At 48.4% G+C, this 22,153-nt stretch overlaps 2 protein-coding genes across 2 annotated transcripts; one reads left to right on the top strand and one right to left on the bottom strand.

Moving 5' to 3' along the window:
- Nucleotides 1-957: 957 nt before the first annotated feature.
- DMRTB1 (DMRT like family B with proline rich C-terminal 1) lies at nt 958-8,342 on the bottom strand (the record flags this gene model as incomplete). The annotated part of the gene is made up of 4 exons (XM_084871278.1): nt 958-1,022; nt 2,488-2,767; nt 5,809-6,014; nt 7,781-8,342. The coding sequence occupies 4 exons, from the start codon at nt 8,340-8,342 to the stop codon at nt 958-960; spliced, it is 1,113 nt and encodes a 370-aa protein (XP_084727404.1).
- Nucleotides 8,343-20,890: 12,548 nt separating this feature from the next.
- LOC311616248 (solute carrier family 25 member 3-like) lies at nt 20,891-21,883 on the top strand (the record flags this gene model as incomplete). The annotated part of the gene is made up of 1 exon (XM_084871351.1): nt 20,891-21,883. One exon carries the CDS (start codon nt 20,891-20,893, stop codon nt 21,881-21,883), a length of 993 nt encoding a protein of 330 aa, XP_084727477.1.
- Nucleotides 21,884-22,153: the final 270 nt, after the last annotated feature.

Here is a 22,153-nt window from a genome sequence, read left to right as displayed (position 1 = left end):
TGAAGTGAGTCTGGCCCGTCACTTGGTAACTGAGGGAAGGGGAGAGGTGCAGGGCAGGACTGGCCTCAGCAAGCGCCCAGAAGCAGGCTGACAGGCCGCAGACCCGGTCCCGACTCCTCTACCCAACACTGCCTTCCACGTGGATTTAAACACAATCAATTTCCACACGGATTTCTATTGCGAATTTTATTTCAACAGTCAACTGGCCCCAGAGAAGAATTTCTGAGATCGCAGGTATTTTGGAAGCACCACTCTATTCTGAGAGCTGTATCCGTGCTTACAAATGGCCTACTTTTTAAAGCTGGCAATCACTATAAAAACACCGAATGGTAAAACGTTAATGCATTTTTTTAAAACCAGAAATGATGCCTATAAATGGCTTAAACTTTGTGGAGGGGGTGAAGTAGCCCCAGGGGTCAGGATGCTCCCTAGGAAAGGCCCCTGGAGAGGGGGCGAGGGGCAGTGGGAGGCGGGCAGCAGAGAAGGACACTCAGAACCCGCTGTCAGTGCCCTGGTCCTGGCTGCCCGCACCAGCCACTGCGTGTGCTGGAAGCCTGGCGTCTGTGCTGCCAGCCCGGGACCAGCGGAGGCAGAAGGCTGAAATGCATGGTGCCTCCTGTCCTGCGGTGGGGCCCGCGGAAATCAAAGAACGCTTCTGAGGGCGGGTCGCCAACGGGCAGCACAGCCAGAGATGGTTAAATTCATTCCTAAACGGAGTTCCCACCAGCCCCCACTCCTCAGAGTCCTGGTCCTCCCTGGTTAACTTCATCCTCCATTCTCCTGCGCAGCTCACAGTTCAGGATTGAAATTTGGAACCCTCCCTCTTTCCTCCTATCTTGAAACGGAAATTAACTATGTTATGTCTATCCCTGTCCACCCTCCCACACGCCCATGAACACGGACAAGAAACCACTGCTGCCGCCCTCCCACCGCCCGTGTTCCCGGCCGGAGGCGGGCCTAGTCGGACTGCTCCTGAGACGATGGCTGGCTGGGCTCAGGTGGCACCGCTTCAGCCTGGTCATCTGCAAAGAACAAAAAAGCGGGGATGCATTAAGACACGGAAAATTGCCTGTTTTCAGTTGTGAGCTTTCTACAAGGCATCCTCATCATTCCCGGGCCCAAAGGAGAATTGATTTGCCTTGGATTTGTCAGGAGGCTGAATTCTATCCTCATATGACTCAGGCTCAAGTTCAAACTCCAGTTCTGCCTGCCACAGGCTGGGGGGGGGGGGGGGGGGGAGAAGGAGGGAGGGAGGAGGACATGAAACAAGCTACCCTGAAGCTCTGAACCCCAGTTCCTCCTCCTGTTAATGAAATGGTGCCCACCTTGCAAATGAGGTCAGCATGGGAGCAGGGGACCCTGTGAGAACTAACTCCCACTAATGGCTTCGTCATTTCAGGTTCTGGTTAAGCCTCAGAATAACCTCATGAGGTGGGAGCATTATCAGTCCACTTGGACCAGGGGTCCTCAAACTTTTTAAAGTGGGGGCCAGATCACGGTCCCTCAGAGAGCTGGAGGGCCGGACTATATGAACTACTAATTCCTACTGTAACACCTCGGCTGCGCTCACTGCCCAAAAAACCTGGCGGGCCGGATCAGACTCCTCTGCGGGCCGCATGTGGCCCGCGGGCCGTAGTTTGAAGACCCCTGCTTGGACAGATACAGACGCGGAGGCACCAAGGAGTGGCTCTGCCTGCCCGGTGAGTGCCGGAGCCAGGACTTATGCCCAGGCCGTCCAGCACCAGGGCCAGCGCGCTTCACCCACACTAGACCGTCTCTCTCTCCAGCTAACAGATGCGTCTCACACACGGCAGGTGTGCAATGGGCCTCAGTTTCCTCTTCAGTAAAATGAAGACATCGCCAGACTAACCTCAGGGGAGGACTAAAAGGGAAAAAAATCCTTGAACATAAAAGCAACACAACCCAGAGAGAGTTAAATTCATTCCGCAAAGGGCCCTAAAGTCACAAAGTCCTCAAAGCATTTTCACATCTAAAATTTCAGGTGATCTTCACAGGCCCATGCTACAGATGGAATTTTCCTAGGAGGGCGAGTGCGTGACTACGGTCGCCCAGTGCACGTGGCAGAGCTGGGACAGGGTCTGTCTCCAGAGTGGCCTGAGGAGGACTCACCCTGCAGACCCTGACTGTCCTGCCGCTGTTCCGCCTCGGCTCTGAGCTCACCACACGCACCTCCCTCCACATCTGTGCCCAGGGGCACTGACAGAGCCAGACACACAGTCCTGGAAGTCTGAGCTCTGCCATTTACATCTACAGGAACCCCTCTGGGCTGCTGCTTCCTCGCCTGAGAAGGGGCCCCCTCCTTGCTGCCTGCCTGCAGGACTGAGGGCAGGGGCATAAGGAAACACGCACCCAGGCCCGGCACGTTTTAATTCTCTTCTCCATCGCCCGCTCTCCCCTCTGTGCTGATGGGCCCCCTTCCTCCCGAAAGCCCCCCGGGCTCCCCACAGCCGGAGGCGGTGCTCTTACCCGCGGCCTCCTGCTCCCCCTCAGACAGGACGGTCAGGGAGAAAGTGGCTGGTGGCGGGGGCGGCGGGGGCGGCGGGAGGAAGTGGATGCCGGCGAGGAAGCCTGGCGGGAGGATCGGGGGCGGGGGCGACAGTGGGGGCGGCGGTGGTGGCGGTGGCAGCGGCGGTGGCGGTGGCGGCGGCAGCAGGGGTGATGGTGGCGGCAGCAGTGGGCGCGGCGGTGGCAGTGGTGCTGGCAGCGGGGGGTAGCTCGGCTGGAAGTTGTCCACTGGCTCCGGCACCTGCACGCGCACTCAGCAGAGAAGCCAAAAGGGGAGAGCGTTAGCCAGATGGGCCGATCAAACACGATCTGTTCTCTCTAACTGGGGGCTCCCAGGGGCTGGACACAGGCACTTGAAACGAGGGGCTCAGCAAACAGGATTGAAGGCAAGAAGGAACGCAGGCGCACCTCAGATAAGCCTGGGGACAGCCATCCGGTCACCCTGACTGAGTCCTCTCTCTAGGCTTAGATCGGTTATCTCATTTCATCCTTATGATTCTCATTGTAATGATGAAAACCAGGGCCACAGAGCTGGTGAGAGGCTGAGGCAGAGCTGGACCCCCACGTCCCAACCACCTGTGTCCCGCTGTCTGTAAGGGGCCTTGTCCGGGGTGCCGGGCAGCTGTGGCTGAGTCAGCAAAGCTGGCACCTCAGGAAGAGTGGCTTCCGCCATCAGCCACCTGTGCTTCTGTGGCTTCCCCGGAAGATGACACAGGGCCCCGCTGGAGGAGAGGGGCCTAGAGGGGGGATGCCCACACAGCTCGGTTTATCGGAGACACGGATGTAATAAAGAAGAGGAATGCATGTCAGGTGTGGTTCTATCATTCACTTCTCCATCCAGGCACATCAGAGCAGCGCGTCACACGCTGTGCTCCACAGAACCTTCGAGTCCTACAAGATTATTTTTATAATAAGTGCTTTTAAGTGTTCTTTGTCAAGGGAGTTTGTAAAACTCCACACATGGCCTCACCACGATGGTGAGTCACATGTAGCACATTAAGGCCTTGGGGCAGTCTGCAGAAATCTCCCTAGATTAAAGCAGCGTGTCCTGACTTCATCTGACCACCAAGGCGGGAGGAGAGCCTACGCTCCGGCACCTACGACCTGCCAGACCCCGTGCAGGCGCTTCGCGTGCACACACCTCCCTCTGTGCGTAGGTACTCGCACCCTGTTGTTCAGGCCACAGACTAGTAAAATCAAGTAGGACTGGACCCAGGTCTGTCCAACTCCGGGCCTGTCATCTTTTGTGGGAGGAGAACAAAGGAAGCAAAGAAGCAGCAGGGGGGACAGAGCCGGAAGTAAAAGGTGGAAGACGTCACTCAGGGTTCCCTTGGAGCCTGGAAGGGGGAGCAGGACAAGGTTGGAACCCTTTCCTAGGCTCTTGGGTTTGAGACGGCTTTACAAATATTTGCTGGATCCGCTACCCAGACAGGAAAGGGTTGGGGGAGGGAGGATTATTAGCCCTTTAATTCCAAGCTACTTGGCTGCTTCTCCCTGGATCACAGCTCCTGCCCGGGGCCTGTGGTGCCAGCTCAGGCCCAGATAAACCGACTGAGATCGCACTCTTCACAATGGCCGTCTGGCAGGCCTGTCACTCAGAGCGCTGCTCTGGACGCAGGCTTCTGTGTGAGCAGACGGCTGGAGCGCTCCGCTTGGCCGGAACCTCTCTGTGTGTGGAGGCGAGAGCTGCCCCGCCATCCGCGGGCTGCACGGTGGCCGCACCCACAGACTCCGGGCGGGGCAGGCGGTGCAGAGGGTTTTGTTTACCGCTGCCTCAGAGACAGCCTCAGGGTAGCAGAAAGCGCCTGGGCTCCAGAGTCAGGGCAATCCAGGTGTGCATCCTGTTCTGTCACTAATCTGCTGTGCGTTCTGATCCCAGTGCCTCACTCTCTAGTTGTGTGACATTGGACAAACCCATAACGTCTCTGAGCCTCTTCCTCTGCCCTGCGATGGCATAACAGCACGTGCTTTGGAGGCTCAGCTAGAGGTGGGTGGGCACCTAGAAATGATGAAGACCAGCGGTCTTCAGACTTCCCCCCCTTGAACAATGGAAAATGATTTATGAATAAAAGTTTACAATATCTAAAAGAGAGAAGAGACACTACTGAGGCTGAAGCAAGACTGGGGACCGGCATCCTGGGTGCCTGGCCTGCCTGGACAGAGCTGGAACCTCACAGTACTGGCCCCACACCCTGTGGCCAACGGCTCCACTATGTGACTGTCAATCTTTCATCTTCCTTCTTTTTTTTTTCCTTTTTTTTTTTTTTTTCCATCTTCCTTCTTTATTGCTTTCCGCATTGAACCAAAGAAGCCTGCTGTCCCCTCACTCTCCTCTGTCCAAGGGGAAACGTTTCTACAGCCCGAGGATTGGGCTTTCGGCTCTGAGGTGACGGTGGTCTACAGTCTCAGGCACTGGAGCTGCCTTTGAGCCAACCTCGCCCCCAGATTCAGCCTTCTGGGCCCAAAGTCAGGCAGGGCTGTCACACAGGCCTTCACTGTCCTGTCATTCTGATGTCCATCAGGAGTTGCCACAAGGCAGAGGGCTTTAAACTATTCTGGTCTGGAAGGAGCTGGCAACCAAAGTCACAAAACCTGGCCACCCCGACGTGTATCTCATACGACAGGGATGGCCTGACTTACCGTCATTGTTCAAAACTTCAGGCTTAAAAAACAAAACAAAAAAACTTCAGGCTTACAGAGCACACCAGTTAGTAACTCAGCACCGACCTCAGAAAAGGATTACATCTCGTTCCTTCTTTCAACTCATAGGTATTAGGTGATAGGTATTTGGGGAAAGGTTTCCACATTTTCCATGACTAAGCTTAAATTGCCACTTCCTCTTGAAAACCGTCTGCAGTCTCCAGTGGGCCATGCCCTGCAGGGGGCAGGGGACCCACAGCTGCTCCTGGCTCTGCCCTCAACTGTATGGCACTAGGACCATGGTGTTTCCTTCCCGGCAGCAGCAAAGCGAAGAGCCCTTGTGGCCCCAGCGTTCCACCGGTCCGGGCCGATGGTCACTGTCGGTGCTCCCGGTTTACCTGGGAGTCTGCATTCCTTCTGGCCAGAGCCTTTTAGCCTCGGAAAAGCAGATGCCACAGCTCAAGCTGGTCTGTCTACACATGATGAGACTCATCTCCGTGCGTGCCCTCCCAGAGGTGCACACTGTACAGGCCAGGGGCCTGGCACAGAGCGGGCACACCAATGGCTTTCTGGGATTGCGCATACGTAAGAGCAGCGGAGCAGACGGGATAAGGAGGAACCCAGGGTCGGGATGGGACTCACCGAGCCTCCTCCGTGGTAGTGGCTGAAGGACACATGCCGGAAGCCCTGCTGCACGGAGATCCCCAGGCCTGGGGGTGGGTCCTGGTAGCCCATTGGGAACGGGCGATAGGAGAACAGGCCGGGGCAGCTGGGATACAGCTTGGCAGGCTCTCTCTCCAGGTACTCAGACCGCACCATAGCATCGGAGTTGATGCTCACAGAGAGCCCTAAAGGAGAAAGCAATGGGAGAAGTATTAAAAACACAAAGAGCGAGGGGGGGGAGCATCCCAGTACTGTCCAAAGACGGGGTAAATGTTCAGATCCATTTACAAAGAGCTCCCACATCCATTATGCTTTGCACCCTCCCTGCTTTTTACACCGTTCAGCCCCGTCCCAGGTTCTTAGGAAAAGCCCTCAGCACAGCCATGAAGCCCCAGGCGGCACCCTGCCTCCCCTCCAGCCTCCTCCAGTGCGAGGACCTGCAGCTTCTTCTCTGTTGCATCCCCCTCAAAGCCCTTGCAGACGCTCTCCCTTCAACCACTTTGCCTCTAAGTCCTCGGTCCTCCTCCTGAGGACCTCAGCTAAGCCGTTAGCGAGGAGAGCTCTCTACCCTGATGTGCGATCCTTTATTAGTGCTGCTCCTCTCACAAGACCAGATGCTGAGGGGAGGAATCTGACTCCCCCGCAGCTTTTGCCACCGTGTCCGGCAGTTAGTGCTCAGGCCCTGTGCGCGGAGAGATGAAATAAGGAAGCACTGTGCCAGTGGAAAGGTATCCTCCTGCAGGACTGCTATTTCAGGTTTGTCCTCCTCATCTAGTTCCCGGGGACCAGATTTTCCTAGAACATCCCAGAAGGCAGAAATGGCCGATCTCCTTAGCACACGGACCGGAGACTGAGCCAGAAGCAGCAGCTCGCCTAAGGTGGCGGAGTGACCACCCCCGGTCACCTGCCTCGGACTTGTGCTCTTTCTATTGCACACCATGGGGAGCGCCAGCAGGGGTCTGCACTTTCAAACGGCCGTTTTTTAAAAGCCTCAGACCTACATGTGACCTGCAGTACTTTAACAGTGAAAGTAAAATTCACATTGTTACATAAAGAGCATTGTAACTTATGCACATGGGGGGCAGGAGAAAAAAATAGGCAATATGTCAATGAACTGTCTTCTCCTTTGTGGAGCAGAAAGGCTGCCGCATCCCCACCCACATCCGGGGAATGGATACAGAATGAGGTGCGCAGGCGCACTGGGCCAGGCTCCGGTGTGGGGCGGGGCCTTCAGAAAGAGAAGGGTGCGCAGGCGCAGTCATAGCTTAGCTAGCCCATCCGTCTGCAGGAAGTCCTGCCATTGGTAGCTTCCCGCTCAAGAAAAGAGCGGGAAAGAGCGCGCAGGCGGGTTGGAGCAAGGCCCAGAGGAAGGGAGGCCTTCTGGGAAGCCTCCAGCTCCTGGAAATGGGGGAGAGTGCGCAGGCGCAGTCAGCATGGCGCTGGCCCACCCACAGAGTCGTTCTTGCTGTGGGGGAGGTGCCTGCGGCGCGAGAAAAGAGCGGGAAGCGATGCGCAAGCGCAATAGGACCAATGTCTCCACGAGGCGCCCAGCTAAGCGGACTGGAGGCCATTTTTTTCTTTCTTGCAAGATGGAAAGGCAAAAACTGTAGCTAAATACTGGAGGCCATTTTTTCTTCTTGCAAGATGGAAAGGCAGAAACTGTAGCTAGATACCGGAGGCCATTTTTTCTTCTTGCAAGATGGAAAGGCAAAGATTGTAGCTAAATATTGAAAGCCATCTTCACCACCCACTCTTTTCTATCTCTTTTGCTTTTATGCAAAAAGGCCCTCAATCCAAATCTGTATGTGGAGAAAGGTTTCTGAAAGCAAATTTAACTCCGAAAGCATTTCCCCACCTCCCCCACCCCAAGTCATTCCTTGCACCATGAGGTGCAAGGAGGCTGCAGCCGTGGGAGGGACCGATGGCACAAGAAGGGGCCCGGGGGTCTTACCGAAGGCGAACGGCGGCGGCGGGGGCGGCATGGGCACGGGCTGCAGAGGCCGGCTCGGCTCCTGGGGACCGGCACCTCCCTGGCCCGCGGCGGCCTCCGGCCCGAGCAGGGGCCTCACGGAGCTGGGCCTGGCCACGGCCGCCAGGTCACTCGGGCCCATGTGGCCGCGGCCGCCCAGGACCGGCTGGAAGGCACTGGGGCCCGGGCTGGGGCCGCGCGGGGGCCTCTCCAGCAGGTAGGCGGCCACGCGGCCCTCGGGGCCCGGCTCCGGGTCGCCAGCAGCGGTGAGCGGAGGCAGCGGGCGCAGGCCGGAGGCCGGGCCGATGGCCGCGGCCCTGGAGGCCAGCTCCCGGTCCTCCTCGGAGGCCTGCTTCTTGAGCATCTTCTGCGCGGCCATGATCTTCTGGCGTTCGGTAATGAGGAAGCACTTCTCGCAATTGCACTGCTTCCAGCGACACTTGCCCGCATGGCCCTTGACTGCCACCAGGTAGCCGTGGTTGCGGCACCGCGCGCAGTTGGGGGTGCGCAGCATCTTGGCCGCCTTGGCGGGGTCTGCCTTCATAGCACAACCGCCGCCTCCGGGAGCCGCAGAGCAAGTGAAAGCGGGAAGCCGGGACCCAGAAGTCCCTGCTGCTGGGGACACTGGATACACTTGTAACAAAGTGGGTCTCAGTACATCCCCGGAACTGCCGCGAGACCCTTGCACTTTCCCAACTTTGGAGGGGGTGCAAAATTTGAAGTTTCTGTGCCTTAGTTCGATGCAGGGTGGTTAAGTAAATTTTAAGTGAAATGCTATTGCATGTGTGTCATCTGGGCTATCTGGAGGTTTAGGCATTTAATTTTTCCAAAGTTTTTATTCTCGTTACCCCCCTGAGACAGGTGCTTTGTGACGTTCGTCGGCGCAGGGATGTGCAGTGGCCCAGGATTTAAAGCTCCAGGAACGCAGCTCTCGGCAAAGCCATTCCAGCAGGAAAGCATTCTACGACGCAAGCCGTGTTTCTCCCTCCAAAGCAGCTGCCTCCTCTGCACCTCATTTCTCTACCCTGCAGAGAAGCAGCCCTTCCCAGTGATGCTTCTAGAATATTCTCAAGAGCACAGTGCAGTGTGATCGTTGCTCAAGGGTGCATCCTATGAGTAACTCCCATTTAAGAGTCTTGTTGGTATAGGAGTTCATTGCTGTCGATGCTTTCCAAAGTAAAGCATGCTTAGGATGCTTTAAAGTGAAATAGACTCAGGGCATTTTAGCATGAGTTTGAATCGCTTAACTTTGCCATGAATTTAGTTATAACCTGTAAAGCGACCCAAATCTTGGAACAGCTGAAAAGCTGGCATGAATTTCATAGTTTCCCAAATCACTTCATTTTCTTATTTGACAGACATTTGTGGCACCTGAGGTCTTTGTGTTTTTCAGGTTCCCAGAAAGAAAAACAATGGGCCACTCACACCTAAGTTGAAAGCTTATAATCAAACATATTTAAGGAGGTAGTTGTGGTTAACACCTGACTAAAATGTGCCCTTTACGTTGCCTTTCTCTGAAACTCTCTCTGGTGGCTTCATGCCCGCCTGGGTTTTCCGGCCTCTGGTAGTGGCTGACTACGCATGTCGCACCGGCCGCCTGGGAATAGGAGACTGTGCCATGCTGAGGCCGGTTAGATACTGGGAGGCTTTTGTAAAGGAGTTTCTAAAGCCTTTTTTTTTTTTTTTTTCCTGCTTTAAAGAAATATATTCCTATCTTATTCAGAGGGCAAGAGTATATCCTTCTGTATTATTTGGCCCTTCAGGAATTTCACTGGTAATTTTACATCCATTTATATAAATATATTTTATTGATTTTTTACAGAGAGGAGGAGAGAGGGATAGAGAGCTAGAAACGTCGATGAGAGACAAACATCGACCAGCTGCCTCTTGCACACCCCCTACTGGGGATGTGCCCGCAACTAATGTACATGCCCTTGACCGGAATCAAACCTGGGACCCTTCAGTCCACAGACCGACGCTCTATCCACTGAGCCAAACTGGTTTCGGTTTACATCCATTTAAAGAAATCTAGGTTTGTCTCTGCTTTGCTCTAATATCCTCTATCTTAATTTGTTGTTGTTGTTGTTGTTAATCCTCACCCAAGGGTATTTTTCCCATAGATTTTTTTTAATTGTTTCTTACAAAAGGGAGAGACAGAATGAAAGAAACATCAATGTGAGAGACATTGATTGGTTGCTTCTCCCATGTACCCCAATCTGGGCCAGAGATAGAGCCTGCAACTGAGGTGTGTGCCTTTGACCAGAGTCAAACCCGAAACCCTTCAGTCCAAGGGCCAATGCTCTAACCATTTAGCTAGACAGGCTAGGACTCTATCTTAATTTTTTGTTTTAAAAACATGGTCCCATAGATAAAAGGACAAAGAAGCTCTTTTCTGATTCTACCCAATTCAAAATATCAAATTTTTCACAGTCCTGTCATTTGAAAATGGTACTTAAAAATCATAGTTTCAGTACTACTGTAAAAAATCTGGGGCATTAGCTTTATTGTTTAATGATACTGCAAATTGTTAGGTCATTTTCTGCAATATCAAATTTAAATTTTAAACATCAGATGACATCAGATGATAGGGCCTAAAAAAGAAAACCACTCATATATATTTTATGCTTGAGCACCCATGCTCTCTTCATCTTCCTATTAATGATTTAAAGTAAATCCTATTTGAAGCCAACTGTATGAATTAACATATTTTAGCCTTGTTAACTACAAAATGCTTCCATATTTACTTTATAGCATTGGGGGGAAATATACCCAAGGTGATGTGAGTTTGCATAGCGTTCTGAGAATATTAATAAACAACCATATATCTTTTCAATCAGTAGTCACATGGTAAGATGTAGAAACTCCAGAGTTTATACAGTAAATAAATCTAAGAAGAAAAAAAGACTAGTTTATTTCTCTTCCTTGCCAAAGTCTCAATTTGTGTAGGTAAATTCCAGCAGAGCTTTATTTATTTCACTCTTGGAAATTCAGACAAATTGATAGTTTTGTTTTATTTAGCTTGAGGACTGATTACTTCTGAGGCTGCTGCTTTTCTACTATATATATTTCTTTAAATTGTTCCTTTAAAAAGTGGTAACAGATGGCAATGACATAAACATGAAAAACAGGAAGTCAAAAGGATGGGAGCAATAAGTACACACATTCCCTTTCCTTCCCTACACCTAGCCTTAGGAAATTTATGTTTAAGAAAGTCTGCATTGTCATAAGCAGAGGTTTATAAAATAATAAGTTATAATTGCCAAGGAATCAGCAGTTAGACTGCAGTTTGGTGGTCATATCTGACTTACAGCTTCATTTATGTCCCCTTTTCCCTCAGAGTCCCAAGTTTTCTACCTTGAATAATGTCTCTTCTCTTTAGTTAATATGGTTGCTATTGGTACTGTTTAATTCATATTCATTGTAAAGAGCCCTATGTTATGCAATGCATGCGGTATTATTTATTTATTTTTTTTAAAAAATATATTTTATTGATTTTTCACAGAGAGGAAGAGAGAGGGATAGAGAGTCAGAAACATCGATGAGAGAGAATCATCGATCAGCTGCCTCTTGCACACCCCCTACTGGGGATGTGCCCGCAACCAAGGTACATGCCCTTGCCCGGAATCGAACCTGGGACCTTTTAGTCCGCAGGCCGACGCTCTATCCACTGAGCCAAACCGGTCCCAGCAATGCGGTATTATTTATAATTGTCACATATTGTATGCACTGCAATATGTCCTTACTAGTAGCACACAAGAGTAAGGAAGGCCTTTTTTGCTAACAGCAACTTTCCCCCAGCAGCTGTAACCCAGATATCTGCTATCTTCCCCTTCTTCAGGCTCTCTGAGCAATGAAAAGTTTAGTGAAGATTTTGTAGGGAATGGAGGGGAGTATTTATATGACACATCCTATACCCAGTGCTTTAAAATCCTGCTATAGCATATCTGTTCTCTCATGATCCTCTTCTGTGCTATACCCACTGGAAACTCTGCCTTCCCTTTTCTCCCCCCACCCCTCGCCTCCAGCCTCTCTAGCTTTCTTTTCTAAATTTTTTGAGAGCTCTGTAGCAGCTGTGACTATCTTATTTTCCTTTATGTCTAGCACAAAATAGACATTCAGTAAATATTTGTTGAATGTATAAATGAATCTTGCCTCCCTCTCCTGCCAGTGTCAAAGTTATAATTGGCACAGTAAATCAACTTGGCTTCAGCAATTTTCACCAAACATTATACAAAACAGAAAGCCCAAAGTGAATAGGACCACTCTCGTGAGAAGCAGAATTTGGGGATTAACGTTGGTTTCTTGAATTCACCCCTATCCCTAATTGTTTGATAATAGTACTAGTAATCGCTAGCACTAAGTGTCTACATGTGCCAGGAATTCTTGAGTCCTTTATGTGTATGAATGCATCTAATTCTCACAACAGCTCTCTAAGGTGGGTGCTATTGTTTTCACCCTCATTTTATACATGAAGAAACTAAGGCCTAGGGAGGTTAAGTAACTTGCCCAAAGTTTTATAGCCATTAAATGGCAGAGCCATGATTCAAAAACAGGAAATCCATCCTCAGAGTCCATATTCTTAACCAAGAAAAGATTGGTGATGAATAGAAATGTTTGTCTTATTATATATCCTGTCACAGTTGAGGCAAAAGGGGTGAAAGTAATAGCAACCTGAGGAAACTTCCTAGGACACCCAGCTTAGTCGTTTTCCTTCACCAATAGCCAGTAGTTATTGGGAACCAACTATGTGTAAACGTAAGGGGCACAGGAGTAAATAAGAAGACGGGAACCTTACCTTTAGGCATACTTTCTATCTGGCAAACCATACAGTAAACAATTTCAAACAAAAGGGGAAGGGTGGGGGTGAAGAAGGGGGCAGGATACTATGGGAACTCATATGAGCGTCCTAACCCAGATCAAGAAATCAAGGAAGAGTTCCTTGAAGGCTGATTCTAAGCTGAGGTCTAAAGGATGAGTAGGAATTAGCCAGGATGAGTAGGGAAGGTATGTTCCTGACAGAGGGAACAACATGGAAGGTCTGCAGTGTGGCTATAATAGTGAGGTCAGGAAACTGGGGAGAGATGAGGTGTAGAGGTTAAGCAGTAGTTGGGTGTTGGAGGGAATCTTGGGGAAAATGATGGGAGTTGCTATCTAAGACTAAGGAGAGAAAATGACATGGCAAGAGGCATGCCAAACTAGAATCCACATTTCCAGACGTCTAAACCCTGCCCTTGGTTTTTCTTTCAGAAAGTGGAACAATAGGGAGAGAATCCAAGATGGCTGCTCGGGTAGGCAACTAGCCGCAGCCGCACACAACAATTTTAATAAAATACAACTAAAATATAAAATGGACATTACCCAGAACTACAGGAAAGTCGACTGACTGGAAATCCTACAACAAGAAGCAAGAAGAAAACCAGAAGGAAGAGCGGAGGAGCTGTAAAAACCTAAGGTACGGAGACACGCGGCGCGCGGAGAGGACAGAGCCGGAGAGGAGGGAGGCCGAGTGCCTGGCGGGCGTTCCCTAGCGGAAAGGAGATAAAACTCCGACTGTGCTGGGCCCCCAACTGCTCTGAACCCCCGTTCTGGGCCAGACCCCGGGGACTCAGGCTCAGCCATAGGGAGCTGGGCTGTAAGTCGGAACCCCGGGGTAGCGGAGAAAGGAGGTCCCGGAGGCGCGCACACTGCCCCCAGAGAAGGGCCGGTCGGCTGTGCCGCGGGATTGCCCTGACGGGAAGGAGACTGGGGCTCCAGACTGCTGTGAACGCCACCTCCAACTCCACTTCCAACTGAACTGAACCCCAATACCGGGCTCATTGGGGGAGAGCATAGACTGTTTGGCAGCAGGCGAAAATCGAGGGCACCTCTCAGAGGCGCCGGCAGGGAGCACTGAAGGACCCGCATAGGGCGGGGCTGACGGAAGCCAAAGCTGCAGGCTCCACCCTGAAACCCCGTCCCATCTGTAACTGCGAAATGCGACAACAAAATAGATCACAAACGAAAGAAATGGAGGACAAAAAGCGTCTGGATATAGAGTTCAAATCTACGCTTATAAGGTTTTTCAAGAATTTCCTAGAAAAGATGGATAAGGCCTATGAGGATATGAAAAGAGATCAACAAGAACTAATAAGGGATCAACAAGAAATAAAGAATACATTGTCTGAAATAAAAAATATTATACAGAGTCCTAAAAACAGAAGGGAAGATCGCAAGAATCAAGTCAAAGATTTGGAACATAAAGAGCCAGAAGACACTCCTCCACAGAAGCTAGAAGGCAAGAGAATCCAGAAAATTGAAGATAATGTAAGTAACCTCTGGGACAACTTCAAGCGAACCAACATCAGAATTATGGGGGTTCCAGAAGATGAGAGAGAGCAAGATATCGAAAACATACTGAAAGAAATAGTGACAGAAAACTTCCCCCACCTGGTGAAAGAATTTGACTTACAAGTCCAGGAAGCGCACAGAACTCCAAACAAAAGGAATCCAAAGAGGACCACACCGAGACACATCATTATTAAAATTCCAAGAGCAAAAGATAAAGAGAGAATATTAAAAGAAGCAAGAGCAAAGAAGGTAGTAACTTATAAAGGAGCACCTATACGATTGTCAGCTGACTTCTCAACAGAAACCATGCAGGCCAGAAGGGAATGGCAAGAAATATTCAAGGTGATGAATAGCAAGAACCTACAGCCAAAAATAAGCTACCCAGCAAAGCTATCACTCAGAATCGAAGGCCAGATAAAGAGCTTCACTAATAAAAAAAAGCTAAAGGAGTTCATCACCACCAAACCAGAATTATATGAATTGCTGAAGGGGGTTCTTTCAGAAGAGAAAGTAAACAAAGATAAAAATTATGAACAACAAATACGTAATTATCAACAAGTGAATCTAAAAACCAAGGAAATTAAAAAAATCTGATGAACAATATTAACTGTTGAATATAATAGAATCAGAGGTATGGAAGGGGAGTGAACTGACGATTCTTGGGGAAAAGGGGAGAGGGGGGCGTGGGAAGAGACTGAACATAAACTGTGCACCTATGGATGAGGACAATGGGGAGAGGGGAAAGGGCAGAGGGTGGGGTGGGAACCTGGTGGAGGAGAGCAATGGTGGGGGAGGGGGGGGGAAGGAACATTTGTAATAATATGAAAAAATAAAAACTTATTAAAAAAAAAAAAAAAAAAGTGGAACAATAAGTAACTAGGACTCGCAGAAGGTATGACAGTATTAAAATGGAGTTAAGTGGGGTTTGAGGGGAGGGGTCCAGATGGGCACACAGTCAAGGTTCGTCATGGCCCTGAACTAGTACAATGCTAGGCAGTGCTGTTCCTCCTAACCCTGGAGCCTGCTGACTGCTTCTTAGGAATCTCCTAGGAATCAGAAAGAGGCGAGGTACAAAGCAGCAGTGATGGAAGACAAAGGAGTGATAGGAGATCAAACAGAAAGTAGTTGAAGAAGTTATATATAGGTAAAGACAGGAACAAACAATTCTGTGCAGCAGATAAAAAGTACATTGGGGCAGAGAGGGAATGCTCAAAGTGGCATTGCTAGCTGAATTAGACCCCGTAGCACTGACATTTGTTTGGTTTGGTTTTTACTCGCTAATTTGATGGGGAAATGTATTTTTATACACAGAGAAACTTTCACAATATATGTATCAATACATGTACTTTTGATAGTACTATCAAATTTCTGTAATTATCAATAATTTTTTGTCTTAAAAGATATTGCGGAGACCGGTTTGGCTCAATCGATAGAGCTTCGGCCTGCGGACTGAAAGGTCCCGGGTTCGATTCCAGTCAAGGGCATGTACCTTGGTTGCGGGCACATCCCCGGTAGGGGGTGTGCAAGAGGCAGCTGATCGATGATTCTCTCTTATCGATGTTTCTGACTCTCTATCCCTCTCTCTTCCTCTCTGTGAAAAATCAATAAAATATATTTTTTAAAAATATGAGGTAATCGTCCCTATAAACACATTATTAGAAGGGAATAATGGCTTTAATATCTCTGTTCTTTGTTGAAATGCAAATTTGATTTAACACAACATGTAGGGCACTTTTCCTAGTGAGATTAGAGTCAAAAAGAACAAAGGAGCAAAGAAAATTAAATTTTATCTCCCTTTTTCTATGTATGTTTCTTACCTAGTTTCTTAGAACACTAAATTCCTATTTATTGAGAGAGAGAGAGAGAGAGAGAGAACACTAAATTCCTATTTTAAAAGGAGAGTGAGAGAGCCCAGAATTTTCCCTTGAATTCTCCTATGAAAAGGGCAAGCAGAGATCAGGAATTTATCTTTCAAGAGACCTTTTCATTTTATGTCACAGAGTCAATAAAAATTCAATACACGTTATTACTATAAACAGATGACAAGGAAAACTACCCTAGAGACAGGCAAACTAGATGAGAGCCTGATCATTACTTATTAGCTGTGTTACTTGGATAAGTCATTAACTTCGTTGGGTCTCAGTAGTAGTAGCAGTAGTAAAAATATTTGTACAAGGTATTGCAAAGTCCGGTGTCCCCCATTTATCCCCAATAATATTAATATTTCATGAATGCTTACAGTTTTGCAAGCATGGTCTCATTTAAACCACAAAACAACACCTGTAAGATAGGTACATTTACTGTCTCCATTTGACAAATGATAAAATTGAAGCTTAGAGAAGTTAAGAAATTTCTTATCCAAAGTATACAGGAAATGGCAGACACATGTATGAATAGCCTTTAAGGCATTCTTTTAAAAAAATATATATATTTTTTATTGACTTCAGAGAAGAAGGGAGAGGGAGGAAGAGAGAGAAACATCAATGATGAGAGAGAATCATTGATTGGCTGCCTTCTGCAGGCCCCCTACTGGGGATCAAGTCTGCAACCAGAGCATGTGCCCTGACAGGGAATCATACTGTGACCATATGGTTTTATAGGTCAATGCTCAACCATTGAGCAACACCAGCCAGGCTAAATCTATATTCTTAGCCTACAATATGTTGCCATCATTTAGTTATTTCATTTACTTTATCTATAAAGTAAGATCTCTGATTCTTTTTTAAATTTCTTTATTGATTAAGGTATCACAGATTTGTCCTCAACCTCCCATTCCAATCCCCCACCACACACCCACTCATGCCCCCACCCTCCCATTGTCCTCGACCACTGGTTAGGCTAATATGTATGCACATAAGTCCTTTGGTTGATCTCTCCCTTTTATCCCCACCCTCCCTTTGAGGTTCAACAGTCTGACCCATGGCTCCTTATCTGGGTCTGTTCCTGTTCATCAGTCTGTGTTGTTCACCAGAAAGAAACTCACTACAGACTGATTCATATGCTTTTCAGCATAACGATTATTGCTTGTCTCATTTTTTATTCTTATAAGATCTTTGATTCCTGCAGGGTTAATGAGATAATGCATTTAGAATGCTCAGCACAGTGTGCAGTATCTGGCACATGGTTAGCATTCATTACATGATATCAAGGAGGAGGAGGGGAAAGGGAATGGGAAATTAAGAGAAAGGTGTATCTCTAACTGACCCAAGGCCACCTCCAACCAGAAGATTTGATTAAGCTGCACAGCCTTTCTGGGGAGAGTCAGGCTCCTAGCATAGATAAAATCCTAAACTGTCCAATCTGTAATTGTTACCCCCATGTAGCTATTGACCACTTGATGTGAGGTCAATTCAAATTAAGATGTGCTGAAAGTACAAAATACATATTAGATTTCAAAGATATGGTATGAAAAAAATAATGTAAAACATCTCATTAAAAATTTCATATAGATTTCATACTGAAGTAATGATATTTTGGATGTATTGCATTAAGTTACATTATTTTAATGTTTGTTTTTTATCATGTGACTACCAGAACATTTTAAATTATATATATATATATATAATGTTTTAAATATTTTAAATTATATATATATATATATATATATATATATACACATATATGTTTCGCATTGTATTTCTGTTGGACAGCCCTGAACTTCAGTCCTCTTTCCACTTCCAGAGACCAAGTTTTCAAAAGCAGCTCAAATTCACGCTGTTACACCATTGCCATGGGAAATATACCACATTCACAGGTCCTTTTCTCATGTTGGTTAGATTCCCTGTCAGGGCACATGCTCGGGTTGCAAACTTGAATATATCTTGAAATTTAGGGTCTTCATAAAGCTTTACTGTTTCATGCTTTAGAATTGGAAGTATTCGTCTGACTTCTCAATTATGTTAGCTAGAAGAGTCTAATAAAACTCAGTTTGCATTTTGAAGCTTCAAATGCATTGATGTTATTTTTATAAGAATATCTTCATATTTATCGTATTAGTAAATTAGCAGTAAAATACTGTATACGGTTAAAAAAAGAAAGAGAAGAAAGTCATTATATACTAAAGTTACACCCTTTCTGTGATACATAAATCATCAAATTCTTCTAAGATCCCAACCAGAGGGCATGGGTTCTTTATTTACATGCTGCTTGATAAATGTAGTCCTTTGGACATTTAATATTTTAAGAATGCTGAAAAGTTAATAAAATTATTTTATTTATGCCCTTTTACCCCAGAACCCACCCCAGGTAAACAATTACCACTAGGAGCACTAATGTTGCTTTGCACAAATAATTCCTTAAACAAACAAAAAAAAGGCATGAAGATTTCTAAGCATGTAGTATCGTTACCTCCTACAACATTTGCTTTAGACATTGTTAGACTTACTTAGTTTAATGAGTTTGGAGAGTGTTGCTCTTTCCCCTTTAACTATCCAGGAATATTTATTTTCAGAGACAGTTTAAGGAACTCCGTAATTCCCAATCTGTCAGAGTTTTACAAATAAATCCAAGTTGAATGCCTGTCATTGTTTCCAGTCTGCTCAAACAAAAAGAAAAAAAGTATACAATTCATCAGAATAATTAGTTGATTGGGGTTAAATAATTCTAAGAATAAACATTTGACCCTCTGGAACATCATAAATCTCCTGGAGTGGGAAGGGTTATAAATTAAACGCAGAAGATTTAAAATGGTCCTGATACACCCTAAACATTATTTCAAGCATGTGGGACACATTTAGATAAGTTAAAACCAAGTGTGGGTTTAGAGTTTAGCCATCTTTGATTGTTGATTTACTAAAACTTTATTGCTCTGGCATAGAGAAGCCAAAAGAAAAAAAAAAAAAAAAGAAATAGTGGCAACAGTGTCCCCTACTGCCTGATGCCCACCTTCCTTAAGTTACAGGGATTTTAAGAAATATGGTATCCCATGGGATAAAGAAACAAATATAAGAAAGTCAGGAAGGAAAGAACTAATATTCATTGAGAACCTACACCACTGCAAGCACTGTACTATAATTTATTAATAATGTCCAGGTTGTGGGCTCCCCACCCACCCTCACTTTACTTCCATGTTTCTTGGAGGGAAAATAGGAATGAAGTATGAGTGTTAGGGGAAGGAAAATGTCAACCCCACTTGCCAGATCAAAATATTCTGTAGCTGAAACTGGTTTGGCTCAGTGGTAGAGCGTTGGTCTGCGGACTGAAAGGTCCCAGGTTCGACTCCGGTCAAGGGCATGTACCTTGGTTGCGGGCACATCCACAGTAGGGGGTGTGCAAGAGGCAGCTGTTTGATGTTTCTCTCTCATCGATGTTTCTAGCTCTCTATCTCTCTCCCTTCCTCTCTGTACAAAATCAATAAAAATATTTAAAAAATAAAAAATCAATAAAATATATATTTTTTAAATATTATGTAAATTTACAATAGCTAAGATTTGGAAACACCCTTAGTGCCCATCAGCAGATGAGAGGGTTAACTATGATACATCTATACAATGGAATACTATGCTGCTGTAAAAAAGGAAGGAAATTTTACCATTCAAAACAGTATGAAGGATATGGAGAGCATTATGCTAAGCAAAATAAGTCAGTCAGAGAAAGATAAATATCACATGATCTCACTCATTTATGGAATATAGTGAACAGCATAAACTGATGAACAGAAATAGATCCAGAGATAGAGAAGCATGGAACAGACCGTTAAACCTCAGGTGGGGGGAGGGGTAAGAAGACTATCCAATGGACACAGACGGTAGGGGGGTGAGGGCATGTGCTGGGGGGTGGGAGTGGCCAGTGAGAGGTCAATGGGGCGGAAAAGGAGACATATGTAATACTTTAAACAATAAGTAATAAAAAACAAAAAGCAAACAAACAGCCAAAAAAAAAAAAAAATGACTATTATGTAAGGCTGGAAGCCTCAAGACTGGGCCTTCCACGCCTGATTCTTAGTTCTCTCTGCCCATTTCCCCAATGGAAAACTCTGTTGCCATGGAGATAGATGACCATTCCTCCAAGTGGGCACAGCTGAGACTCCGGGACGGCCTCTTGGGAAGACAGCGGGGCATGGAGACGCTTCCCCCTCTCGCCAACCTCCTAATCTATTTACTCGCCTACTCATGCGTCCACTCGTGTTTGTACTTGTTGGTTTACTTTTTTAGTATCTTCGTAGAGCCCTAAGGAGCAGAGCGGCCACCTGGGCACCCAAAGCCTTACCAGCGCCCAAGGTAAGACCCAGGGTCCGCGGACCACTGGCTGAGAGGGGCCCCGGGGTGGGGTTCCCGCTGTGACCAGAAGACCCTTCGCGGAGGGCGTGAGGGAGGCGCAGTGCAATTCTTTTTTAAAAAAATATATTTTATTGATTTTTTATAGAGAGGAAGGGAGAGAGAGAGTTAGAAACATGGATGAGAAACATCGACCAGCTGCGTCTTGCACACCCCTACCGGGGATGTGCCTGCAACCAATGTACATGCCCCTGACCGGAATCGAACCTGAGACCTTTCAGCGCGCAGACCGAGGCTCTACCACTGAGCCAAACCGGCTTCGGCAGCAGTGCAATTCTTAAACTCTCGCGAGTGGAGTGGGCTCAGGGCTTCACCGCAACCCGCCAGTAGGAGCTGCGCCTGCGCGGTTGGAGCATTGGCAGACGCCCTGTAGGCCGCTCCCTCCGACCGTTGGTTTGGCGGCTGGAGGGGACGCTCACTACGCATGCGCACCTGCTCCCGAGGGAGGAAGGAGGCGTGAGGGACGTGTGTGCTTAGACGGAGCGTGGCCATGTGTGACAACGGCGGTAGCCCACCCCTGCGCGTAAAGAGTGGGCACCGACACAGGCGGGCGGCGGTCTCGGTGGATCAGAGCTATGAGTACGGCTCTCCGGCGTACCTGCTCCTGTGCGGCCTGGGCGGGATGACGAGCTGTGGGCTGACGCACACGGCCATCGTGCCCCTGGACCTGGTCAAGTGCCGCATGCAGGTGGACCCGCGCAAGTACAAGAACATCCTGCGCGGCTTCATGGTGACGGTGCAGGACGACGGGCTGCGCGGCCTGACCCTCGGCTGGGCCCCCACCTTCCTGGGCTACTCCATGCAGGGCTTCTTCAAGTTCGGCCTCTACGAGGTCTTCAAGATCCGCTACGCGGAGCTGCTGGGCCCGGAGAAGGCCTACGCGTGGCGCACCGGCCTCTACCTGGCCGCCTCGGCCACCGCCGAGTTCTTCGCCGACGTGGCCCTGTCGCCCATGGAGGCGGTGAAGGTGCGCGTGCAGACGCAGCCGGGCTACGCGCGCACGCTGCGCGCCGCGCTGCCCCGGATGTACGGCGAGGAGGGCCTGTGGGCCTTCTACAAGGGCGTGGTGCCGCTCTGGATGAGGCAGATCCCCTACACCATGATGAAGTTCGCCTGCTTCGAGCGCACCGTGGAGGCCCTCTACAAGTTCGTGGTGCCCAAGCCGCAGAGCCAGTGCACCAAAGCCGAGCAGCTGGCCGTCACCTTCGTGGCCGGCTACATCGCGGGCATCTTCTGCGCCGTCGTGTCCCACCCGGCCGACTCGGTGGTGTCCGTGTTGAACAAGGAGAAGGGCAGCACGGCCCTGAAGGTGCTCCGCAGGCTGGGGTTCAGGGGCGTGTGGAAGGGCCTGTTCGCCCGAATCATCATGATCGGCACCCTGACGGCGCTGCAGTGGTTCATCTACGACTCCGTCAAGGTCTTCCTCAAGCTGCCGCGCCCTCCGGTCCCGCAGGCGCCGGAATCCTTCAAGAAGCAGAAATAGGCCTGGGCTGGTCTAGGGCGGGAGGTAGCCGCCGCAGCCGCCACTGGCCCGCATTTCCATCCAGTTCAGACATTATTAGTGTGTAAAATGTTAACGTTCTTGGGAGAGGCGATTTCACATGCAAATACTTGTTCTCTTTCAATGATTGGTTCCTTTTTTGGCAATCCAAGGGGATTTGGGGGTTTGAACCATTATCTTTGGGGAGTTGGCAGCGGTGGCTGTTTTAACTCAGTAGTTTTTCAGCAGTTTATGGGGGGGGGGGGGGGATCT

This window comes from Pipistrellus hanaki (assembly GCF_964339955.1).
Source record: "Pipistrellus hanaki genome assembly, chromosome: 2".
Lineage (NCBI taxonomy): Eukaryota > Metazoa > Chordata > Mammalia > Chiroptera > Vespertilionidae > Pipistrellus > Pipistrellus hanaki.
The sequence above is the reverse complement of the archived record's forward strand: the minus strand, read 5'-3'. Positions and strand labels throughout refer to the sequence as shown.